This window comes from Centroberyx gerrardi, chromosome 19, assembly GCF_048128805.1.
Source record: "Centroberyx gerrardi isolate f3 chromosome 19, fCenGer3.hap1.cur.20231027, whole genome shotgun sequence".
In the NCBI taxonomy this organism is placed as follows: Eukaryota; Metazoa; Chordata; class Actinopteri; order Beryciformes; family Berycidae; genus Centroberyx; species Centroberyx gerrardi.
The window spans coordinates 22,191,168-22,202,996 of record NC_136015.1 but is presented as its reverse complement, the minus strand read 5'-3'; the positions used below and the strand labels follow the sequence as shown (position 1 = coordinate 22,202,996).

The following is an 11,829-nucleotide window of genomic DNA, read 5'->3' as shown; positions in this document are numbered from 1 at the left end:
AAAGTTATTCAAAAATCTTTTGAAAAAAAAAAAAACACAGAAATGAATATTATTCACAGCTTCTCTGTTAGTGGAGGTCTTGTAGCGTTTCTATGGAACTCAGTGAAGTGGTAAATAACCACCAAGATAAGCAAAAAGCAGATATTCTTTCAGAAAAGAGTCATATATTCCTTTTTCCACCTTGAAAACCCCAATCTTCAAATAACTTACATCTGTTTGATACCATTTACTATTAACTATACTAGGAATGTTATAACATAAAGATTTACATCAACAAAAAGGTGGGTAAACTCTATTCTGCTGATATAAAGGCGGGTGATAAATAGGTGGGTTTAGTCTCCACTACATACCTGATGGGACTCAATTGTGAGTTTATGGTGACTTTATGGTCTTTTTTTCTCTATAATATTCCTACAGGGACTTATAGTTTTGTTGTAATATTTCTGTATTATCCTTGTGTAGTACGTGTATGATAGGATTACATATTACAGTTCTAAGGTTACAGTATAGGGATTAAGTTTCTCCAGCTTCAGCCATCTCATGCCCATGCACAGCAGACACACACACACACACACACACACACACACACACGCAGGGGCCAGTAGAATACACCCTAAGCCTTCAGAGGACGAGGTGTCCACTGCCTCCCTTATAGTTTTGTTGTGATATTTCTATAGTATCCTCCTATAATGTACCATAGGATCAGTAATTAAGTTCCTCCAACTTTATACACATTAAAAACACACACACACACACACAGCAGGGGTCAGTAGAACACACCTTGAGCCTTCAGAACATGTATGATATTTCTATAATATCCTTGTAAAATGTACCATAGGATTACTATAGCTGTAAGGTAGTGTAATGTTCAGGTTCTTCCAGTTTCAGCAGTCTCATGCCTATACAAAGTGGGAGACACACACACACACACACACACACACACACACACGCGCGCGCACAGCAGGGGTCAGTAGAACACACCCTGAGCCTTGAGAACACGTTTCCACTGTTTATAGTTGTATGATATTTCTATAGTATCCCTCTAAAATGCACCATAGGATTACTACAGCTCCAATGGATCAGTACTACGGTCTAAGTTCCTCTTGGTGACGCTCTGCTGACATCACTCTGCTATCCCCAGTCAGCTTTCTGCACCAGACCGACTGAGCACCACCGACTCTCAGCCTCTCTCTCTCTCTCTCTCTCTCTCTCTCGCTCCATTCCCACTTTGTTTCCATTTCGCTCCGGTCACCGTGGCCAAGACGCACCACATACCAGCCGTACCTGTGCGCACTGCGTCCGCCCCGCGCGGGGAGGGGTTTGACTGTTCCTGTGTCATTACCAGACTCAGAGGAAAAAACAACACGGTCCGGACTGGAGAGGGGGGGAAAACACACACACGCACACACACACACTCACCCACAGAAAAAGGCAGCCGCAACTTGGCTGCTGTCAACCCAGGCGGTCTGAACTGAACCCGCACCAACAGAAGTTTACTGGCGGATCGGTGAAGGAATACTTTGGAGCCCGGTTCCCCGCACAGCGCTGTTGTGGATATTTACGTCCACCTTGTCTCCTGTTTGGAAGAATGGCGAGAGATTACGCAGCGCGCTGCCCCGTCTCACCGGTGAAAAGCACTTGGTTGGTGGCGGCCGCGATACTTCTCACAATTCAAGGTAAGGGAAACAAACCGAGCCGTGTCTGATAAGCCGTATCGGGAGGGGGGGGGGGGGATACCTCTCTTGTTCCCGATTCTTCCAGTCACGTTCCCATGCGTCCAGATTACGGGTCCGGCCGCGCCGCCGCGTCCCGGGAGGGCTGCATGTTCATGACTGGCGTGCCTCGGTCCCTCCTCGGTGGGTGTTTGCTGGACTGGAGGACCTGTTGTGAAAGTTTATTGCCCAAGCACACGGAGCGGCGTGTGTATGTGTGGAGTTTCGTTTCGCTGTGTTCGTATGCAAGGTGTGGCTCTCCTGGGTTTATTTTCTAATTCCAGACGGCAGGTGTGACTGTTAAGGAAACGGCCACCTAATCCGCCCTGAGCCTCCGCAAACCCTTCCAACACGGATGACCTGTAATCTCTGTTTACCTGTGGGGAAAGCGTCGAGAGGAAATGGGCGCAATCACACGTCTGATTCATAACCATTCACTAGTGAGTAAAGGGAGAAATTGGTCCGTCGTTCTACGGAGCAACAGGGTGCTGATGGGAAAACGCAGTCGCGGCAGGAAATGAGGGCTGTAATCTGACTGGGCCCCTGGTATCAGGTGGCCCTTCAACACTGACTGTTATTTTACCAGGAGCCCTTCTGAATGAAAACTATAATCCTATAATGAATTTCAGGAGGATATTATGCAAATATCACACAGCAGAACAGCACAGCAGGAGAGTGGATCCTGGTCCTGGAGCGCCACAACCCTGCTGGTTTTCTATATTACCAGGTAATTGATTACATTCCCCTGTCCCAGGTCTCATTCAGCCCAGATTACACCAGGTGAATGTGATCAACTACCAGCTAACACAGAAAACCAGCGGGGCTGTAGGATACTCAAGGACCAGGATTGAGAAGCACTGCCTTAGGAGATAAATTACCATACATTATGATGGTGATAAAGGTGCTATTGAGTACAGCCGCATTACAAGTCCCCATAGGAATATTATAGTGATACCATAGGTGATAAAAACACTAGTAATTACAGTCTCCATAAACTGGCTAACGAGAACCATAGACATACTATAAATCTCCATAGGAGTATTCTAGTGATACTTTAGGAGATTAAAATGGCATAAATAAGGTTACTTTAAACTCACAATTGAGCGACACAGATCCTTAAAGGAGTAGTATAGGAATATTATAGGGATACCATAGGTGATAACACCATAAAGTATGATAAGGTCTCGATAAACTGACTAGTGAGGGCCATAGATGCACTAAAAGTCCTTATAGGAATATTATAGTGATACTTTGGGAGATGAAAATATCATAAACTATTATAAGGTTACTATAAATTGAGTAACACCAGTAAGTCCCACACTGTAAGTCCCTATTGGACCCTTCTACTGTTTTTTGTTAGGGACCAACTACAAAATTAATACCAGCAGGCAGTTGGGATACAGTGATCGGCGTGAAAATCGGTGAGCCGGCTCTGTCAGCATGAATCTGTCAGCCTGTTGTTTTCACCTGGGTGTAACCAGTATAATCTGTCAGAGCTGTCCCCAAATTGTCACCAACGAAGAAGAAGATGGGTCATTATGGAGCCCGGAGATGCGTTGTCTCCTGCGCTGACACGCCTTGGAGACCCGCTTCTGAGATCAAAGCAAACGGGAGGACAAGTTATTTCAGGGCAGCGAGCCGCAAAGCCTCCACTTTACGTTTTGCTGTGGCATCTGTTGCGTAATCGGCAGCGCTGTGTGAATCAGACCACTTTAAATTCATGAACCGTGATTTTACATAGCGTACACGGCAGGGGTAAGATTTAATCTTGATTGGAATTTGCTTTGTAAGGAAATTCCTGCTCTCCATACATAATTGGAACAATGTAAGCCGTGAGTAAAAAAAAAAGAGTACAATAGCACAAAAATGAGGACAATAGTGCTGTAGACCCCAGTGCTGCAAGCCATGCAACACAGGTTGGTGTGAGGCTGACAGATACTCAGTTGGGACTCCGCTACACCGGGCCTATATTGTTTAAAAGGCGTCAGATCGTCGTGACAGAAACCCCACAGGTTATGAATTAATTTGAATGTGAAACAACATAACGCTCTTGTCAGGTGGAAACCTCTACACTCACACTTCAGGTACTTAGCCAGCGCTCTTACCCGCAGTCACTTGCGTCGAACTCCACAGTAGAATAAGCTTGATTTTCCCAGACTGCCGACGTATAAAAAAAAGGCAGGTTTTCAGGAAGCGGTTCAAGACGGGGTCGTCGTGTCTGGAGAACGATGACAGCTCAGTTTTTTAAACTGAGCGCAACAGTGAATCAGAAGTTAACCTTCGATTTAAAGCTGCAATAAGCAAAATTGTCCGACCACTAGAGGGCGACAGAAATCGCAACACATTTGTAAATAACACACAGCAACGCCACTGCACTACGGAGGCCTACGAAGGACAAACGGAAGGATAAACTGAGAAGTCTCACCGGTTACTAGTCTCACTTTGCCAGATCTTTGTCCCGCTGAAGGTTACATGTCCCACAATGACAAGTGAAGAGGCAGGTCGGAAAGTTTACTAGTTGAACAAGTTTACTAGTTGAACAAGTTTACTCGCTCGTTTCATCAATTCCGCCGTTACAAGATTTTTTTCAGGGATGGGAGGGGGGGAGCGCCGCGAGGGAGGAGATAAGCTCATTTTAAAAAACATGAAAACCTACTGAATGAAGTGGGAGGAGCTTCGTTCCGCAGCGTAATTCGACAACAAGCTTTAGAAAAGAGGTAAGAACAGCAACACAGCTGGCTGCTGTGTGGATGTTGGTTCATATCATTATGTCTCAATGAAAATCTCCACATAGCACACGGTAGTTTCAGGAAGGTCTGATATCGCTTATTGCAGGTTTAAAAACAGAAAAATGCCATAATAGAGTCACAAGGATATCATTCCACAGCAATGATAATTAAGTCACTTCAGGTACCCCCCCCCCCCCCCCCCCCCGCTCATCTCCATAGGCTTGATTCTGTGCTGAAATGTCAGTGATGATGAGTCCCCTCGACGGCTCGGTGGAGACGAAGGGCTGATTAGCTTATCACTTGGAGAGCAGGCGGCCGATGATTATCGCCCTGAGAGCGGCGAGGCCTGATTATCGAGAGCTCCTATTAATGACTCATCGCCAGCCGCGCATTGCGTCACGAAGCTGTTTGTTGTTTGCATATTTGTGTAGCCGGCGTAGCGGCTCCGATACGAAGGCGAGCTCGTCCCCTCCGTACGGGAGCCGAAAGGAAGGAGGGCAGCGGAGGTGATGAGGGGAGACTTTACCCAGAAGGCCTTGCAGCGAGCGTCCGCCCTGCTGGAGTGCCTTTGAGCAAGACACTGAATCCTGAGCTGACCCTGTAGAGGGGGGACGGGGGGGGGGGGCGAAGAGATTGATGTCAATATCAATAGAAACTTCCTCTTGTAGTACGTGCTGAATTTTAAATGTAGAGAATTATTCATCTATATTATCGCAATTATCAATCTGAGCACGCTCGCCTTTTCTGCAAAGCCCTGCCAAACATTCATACAGTTCCACACATCCATCTGGGAGCTGCCCAGTACAAGTCTGTGACTTTTGGCCACTGGGCAGCAGCGTGGTGGTTTTTTATTTTCTCTTTCTGGGATATTTTATTAGATTAATTGTTGGAACAAGAATTGTTGGAACAAGCCTAGACGCTGCAAATATCCATTATTTCACAAGAAAAGGGCACTAGGATTAAAAATGGTAAAAAAAAAAATTTAATATATGAAACAGATTTTTTTTTCACTTTGCATAAATGTTCTCGCAGCCCCACACAATCAACCCACTGTGAACTCCCACCATCGCTCTAAACAGTCTGTGCTGCGTAGAGGCTCCAGGCCCCTTGAGGTTGATAGCAGATAGACTAAAATGTCAATGAGTGTGTCTGGAGAAGGTGGTGGTGGTGGTGGTGGTGGTGGTGGTGGGGGGGGTGGGGTCATGATTATTGCCTTGAGAGTTGATCATAGGCTTCATCACTGAGTTGAAATGTCAATGACTGTGTCGAGCAGCTGGATGCTTTGCTCGAGCCTCTTTGGGGCGGTTTAATGCTGTTTTAGCTGATAAAATAATGGCTTTCTCTTGGTTGTGTGCTCGTTTGTTGCTGCGGTGCCAACAGATCGGAGTCCCAGCCCTCCACAGTTGGTGCGAGGGGAGCCGGGGCTTCCCACGTCGAGTGCATTCATAAAATTAACTTCACTTGTGCGGCACTTTCCCAAAAATGAAACAATAAATAAACGGCAGCGAGATAAACAATAATCCTGGACGTGAATTAAAAGCGAGGTGAAAGAAAGCATTAATGCTGAATGTGTTAACGCTTATTTAATGAGCGGATTAAGCAAGAATTAAGCCTTTTACGGCAAGACCCTGCAGGTACATTAAAGCGCGCTGCTGTGATGTGGGGAGTGAGTGAGCGGTTTGCGGGGTCTCGACCCGCAGCTTGAGGCACGTTGGCCCCGGACTGAACCGCCGGCGATCATCATCCCCCCCCGCCCCCCTCCCCCTCGAGAACAGACGGTTGATGCTTATTGAGGGCTTATTAATGACTCACCCCGACACACGCCGCATAGTAATGACGGCTGCTGTTTGTGTTAAGCCAATTTGTTTGTCATTGTTGGGGCCGTAATGTGCCTGCAGAGCGGCGAGGAGGTGATTCTCACCTGGAGCGGCACAAACATTAAGACCTGCCGCCTCGGGAGAACACGCTCGCCTCTTAATTACGGCCTTTTCATTGATCAGTCGAAGGAATCGCGTTGCATCACGTTGCATTCGGTGATTCGTTTCCCCGTGTTAATGTTTACCATTCGTTTTTGTTATTTATGCCTCTGGATTTTGTTATCGATCAAGGGCTAAAATGTTAATGACTTCCCACAATTCTTTGAGGGCGGATGGAGAGTGGACTACTAAGTAAGGGATCGTGTTGCAGCGTGTTGCGTAATGTTTCTGTCGATTTACGGCAGGAAGTTTGACGCCGTCGCCCCCCCTCAGGAGGGTTAGTGGCCGCAGGTTTGGCTTGGCAGGTCACTCCGGGGAGATTTGGAACCGGTTGTCATGGATACGGCTTTTGTGGACAGAACAATTTCACATCCCTTTGTTGTGTTCGACCGCTTGTGTGTGTGTGTGTGTGTGTGTTCCTTTGTGCGAACCCTTAAAAGAGCCGGCTGTAATTGGGGGGAAGAGGTTAGACTCTCGGCTGTTGCAAGAGGCTACATCAGTCCGGCTTGCCGAGCTCCATCCACACTCAAAGCAAGTCGTTTTTAATTCGTCACACAGAAACAAGCATGTGTCTGCGCTCGGTCAGCAGTCCCCCCCCCCCCCCCCCCCCCCGTCCCAGTTTTGAGGAAACCGGTTACTAAGCGGGATTCCCGATCACACTTCTAGGAATAACGCCGTGGCATTCCTTAGCGACTTCCTCAGCAAACAGGTGTCAGAGGGAAGAGGGATTACAGAGCGCAGCAACAGGAACAAGGCCATGAATCACAACAGAGCCCGTCCAAGGCTGGTTAGAGGAAGGTTTCGCTTTCAGCTTTCAGGGTCCAGTCAGCGCTCGCCGCAGCCTGAATGACTTTGCAGATCGCGTCGAGTGCAGACACACACACACACACACACACAAACAAAATGATCAATGTCACCACCCTCTCTCCCCCCCCCGTTTGACTTTTACCTACATGCAGAGTAAAGAAAAATTCCAGCCAGCCTTTCAAAGCCAGCCCAGTCTTTCATTTTTTTTCTTCATTCTTTTATTCGCTCATTCTTTCTCCCCTCACTCTCATTCTCATTCACTCCTCTCTCTCGCAGTCTCGCTCGCTCTCATTCTTTTGCTCACGACCCTATTTTCAGCCGGCCTGGCTGGCTGGCTGGCGCTCCGCGGCGGCTCCCGAGCGGGGGCCCTTTTGTTGGAGCAGCTTTTGGTGAATTAAAAAGGGTTCCAGCTCCCCCCCCCCTCTTCCCTCCTCTCCCCTCCCCTCCCCTCCACCGCCCTCCGCTCTTCTGGGCCTCATTGTTTAGAGAGAGAGAGGGAGCGAGAGGGGGGTAAGAGAGAGGGGAAAAAATTCAAAGTGTGAAAATGTTTAGACAAAAGTCCCCGTGCGGTGCGGTGCTGTGCTGTGTCTCCCAGTCTGTCCTGAGCTCACCCATACCGCCGACCGCAGGAGCGTCCATCCTCCTCCCCCTTCCCCTTCCCCCTCCTCCCCCTCCCCCTCCTGTTCAGTCACTGTTTCCTCTCCAGATATAGTTTGCGGGTGACAAACTGGAAATGGCGTTCACCGTCTGTGTGGGAGTGCAGCGGTAGGTCAGGCTGTGATGTGAATTCTTGACATTTGCAGTCGCACCCATGTGGGCAATTAATAACCGCAGTAACATTGTTTTCTTCACTTGTATCATTATAGAGACTTTAGCCTTGTCACAGTTTCCTGCTATTGGCCCTAAACACTAATAGTTTTTGTTACTGAGAGGACAGGGTGGGGAAATGCCACCAGCCTCCCGCTAAATACTGATAAAGTTTAGCAGTGGCTGCTAAATGAAGCTACTTTATCTGCCATCTGGTCCTATTCTGTTCTGGAAATCTAGGTGGCTGGTAGAATAGTGAAGGCTTGTTTTTTTTTTTTTTGTGTGTGGATATACCAGCCACTGTGACCAGTGAGCAGGAAAGTTAATTTTCTGCCCTGGTTCAAGTGTTACCACTAGAAAGGCCAAGCCACTGTCAACTGACTGCTGTTCTTGAACTGTAGCAGTGAAACATCTCTGTTTTCAAAATGTCTCTCCGTGAGTTTCTGTACGAAGCAGCGATGTCAGACTTTCAAAATCGCACAGGAAAATAAAAGCAGGGACGGGACGATCTGCTTATCTCACGATACGGTTCGATACGCGATATGGGGGTTCAGGATATCATGTAATAAATAAAAGTCTGAGCAGAATTATGTTTATTTCTGATCCACAGATCTTTCTAGCGATGGCATTGGCTCGCTAGAATGTAAACAACAATTTCAAAATGTCTTTACAAAGTTCAAATAATATAATTTAAATGGAGAGCTTGTGAAACTATGATGGTTAAGCGTCTCATTTGTGATTACTACAGCAGAATAACATAGCTGATAACACGATTCATTTTTCTGCCCCACAATACGCATTTTGTACTGTGATATATTGAATTTCGATATATCATCCCATCCCTAAGTAACAGTTGTATTGACCCTCTTCAGACGGCTTGGCCTTCTCTTAGACCTCCAAAACTACATCGGGGTTTTCTAGCATTAAGCAGGCTGGTTCACTATTGTACTGCAAAAATGCTAACTAGCTCTTCCTTATCCAAGTTTCATAACAAACACTGAAACAAACCGTGGAAACCGTGGAGAGTCTTTACTCACCTGTGTTGAGAAAAACAATTTACCTATTTGGAGTGAATGCAGAAGCGCAGCGCCTCGCTGAATGCAAATGGAACTGGGAATGAATAGCACAGTGTGTATACAGAGAGCATCGATCCGGCCCCGCTTCCCCTCCATAAATAACCAGCCTGCTCCGCGGAGCCTGGAGACTGTTAGCAACAAGTTGTAGAGGTCAGCAAGTAGCTAGCAGAGAGGGGGAGAGAGAGAGGGAGAGAGGGAGAGAGAGAGGGAGAGAGAGAGGGAGAGAGAGCCCACCCCTCTCTGCTTTATTGATGAAATGTTAAAATGAAACAGGGGCTAAAGACGTGGATTTGTGTGTGGGATAATAGCTTGGCTCCTGTCTCACCTCTGTCTGTGTGAAACCTGGCTGCTTCAATATCATTGTCTAAACCGCCTGAATCCCCTGTGCCTGTGCCTGTGTGTGTGTGTGTGTGTGTGTGTGTGTGTGTGTGTGTGTGTGTGTCTGCAGTGGCGACCGTCTTGACTCTCTGCATCCGCGCTGACAGTTTTGTCTCTCATTAGCATAACGCGAGCTAACATCTCTCCCCCTCCCCTGTTTAGCAGCGACTGTGGTTTACACAGCAGCACATTTCTATGCAACTCACACACACACACACACACTGAAGCAGAATACCAGTGCCATTTACAGTAATAGCCCATTTACATCTGTCTACTTCTAGTTTACATTTCCCCCAATCATTTTGCAATGCACGCTGTAAGTAATTAGATTCACTTGTTTTCCGTCGGTTTTGAAGGGTAAACTCCCTCACTTGAAATGAACTGCTGTCCCGCCTAACAAAGACGCCCCGAAACAAGAAGACACGGGTGTGACAGTGAAGGTTGTAAGCCGACATGCTTTTGAGGGATTACGTCCGTGTCTTCTTGTCGGTGTCAGGTGATTGACAGCAAGCAGAGCGTAATCGCAAAGGATGTCAGCGAGCGATTGGTGGAAAATCGAGCCTATATGCTTCCTGTGTTTATGTTGTGACACGCGCTCTGTCCACCGTCCAATCAAAGATCCCGAAGTGTTCTCTGGTCCAGTGAGAGGCCTCTGAATGCGCACACCGATATGAAAACACTCCACGCCGGCACATTAAAGTAACACACAACAATAAAACAGAAATGGACAAAATCAAATGAAGGCTTCATGTTTACGGTGATGGATTCCCCCGTTGTTTCTCATGCTGTGTAAGAATGAACGGCGGCAAATGTCTTCTTCTGAAGGGAGAAAAACGAGCCTGATGTCTCCAACTATGCTGACTGTGTGCAGAAAAACGAGGAAGAATGGAAAGGAGAGGAGCAAGACGATTGGGACAAACTTAAAAAACACCGGTATTATCCTTTAGCATACTCACATGTACACACAGACATAAAAACACAGACACACAATAAAAACCCCTCACAAAACGAAGATGTGCAGAAGAAGACAGGAGAGGTCCCGTCCCCCCGTCACCCCCCCTCTCTCCCTGTGGCCCGTGCTAACCCTGATTAATTGCTTCCCCGTCCCTCAGTTAATTCAGCGGTTGATTGAGAAATTCACTCTGACAGCTGCGCAGCCTCGCTTTGTCTTTCCGTCTTTCTTTCTCTGTCTATCTTGACACCGCGCCGCCCTCGCTCCTCTCCTCTCTTAACTCCTGTCTTTCCTCTCTCCGCTCCGGGGGGCCAGAGGTCACTTCTCTATTCAGCTAATTCAGGGAGTGGATTTTCGCTCATAAATTTCGAAAAAAAAAAAAAATTGGACACAAAAGGATGTTCTTTTGACATGGAACTATTCGGTATGCGAGACAGATTCAGATGCGGACAGACTTTTGGCAACTCGATGAACGTTTTCATATGCATGATAGAATTACAGAGCTCTTTCAAAGGCAGGATTTTCTATTTTCTTCTTTAATAGCATATCATTGTCAAATGACTTGTGATATTGCTTGGCGCTCCTCTATAGGCCCTGTGGGCATTTTACTTGCAGCGCATTTCATTATGTCTCCTCCCGGCTGCTCCTGATGCACAGGCTAACCTGTCAGTCAACCAGAGGGGACTTTGGTTGTTTTTAAGAGAAGAAGAAGAGATGTCCTCCTCAATTACACAACAAGAAAGTGCAGAGCAGATTATTGGGGCTTGTAAATAGTTTCCGTTGAGGATCTGCTGTGCTTGTAGCTTGTGTGTGTGTGTGTCATTGTATCATGGGTCAGTCGTCTCTGCACCGCTGCCACCAAGACAAATGCCTGTGTATTTATTGTGCTTGGCAATTAAAATGATTCAGACTTGTGGAATTTGCTGGGATGAGTATCGGTAGTGTGTAATCATGAGTAATTTTACAACAGTACAATGAACCAGTCGTAAAGTGGTTCTCTGTGTGTGTGTGTGTGTGTGAGTGTGTGCTTGTTTTGCTGTCTTCTTTATGAGAAGCACTTTGAGTTTTAGACCTTTGGAGTGAGGGAATTTTTGCTGGTCCTCACTTCTTCAATTTCAGGGTTCGAATTTGGGTTCAGGGTTAAGATTAGATTAGTGGAATGTAGTCAGTGGAAGGTCCCCTTGTGTACTGCAATACGTGTGTGTGTGTGTGTGTGTGTGTGTGTGTGTGTGTGACACGTGCTCCCTCTGTTAGCAGTGACAAAGCCATGGTGGACTGTGTGGTGATTGAGGATGTGAGTGGCTGTGACAGACTGGAAAAGATCTGCTGACCAACTCAGCTCTTCTGAATCAGACCCACCGCGCACACACACACACACACACACACCCACAC

At 47.0% G+C, this 11,829-nt stretch overlaps 1 protein-coding gene across 2 annotated transcripts in view; it reads left to right on the top strand.

Annotated features, from left to right (window-relative positions):
* Positions 1 to 1,360: 1,360 nt before the first annotated feature.
* Positions 1,361 to 11,829, top strand: part of pvrl2l (PVR cell adhesion molecule related 2 like) — a 253,501-nt gene continuing 243,032 nt past the window's right edge. For both annotated transcript variants that reach the window (XM_071911112.2, XM_071911111.2), the window contains exon 1: positions 1,361 to 1,676. In XM_071911112.2, coding sequence (XP_071767213.1) covers positions 1,589 to 1,676 — 88 coding nt within the window. In that variant the 5' untranslated portion in view covers positions 1,361 to 1,588. The remainder of the gene's footprint in view (positions 1,677 to 11,829) is intronic.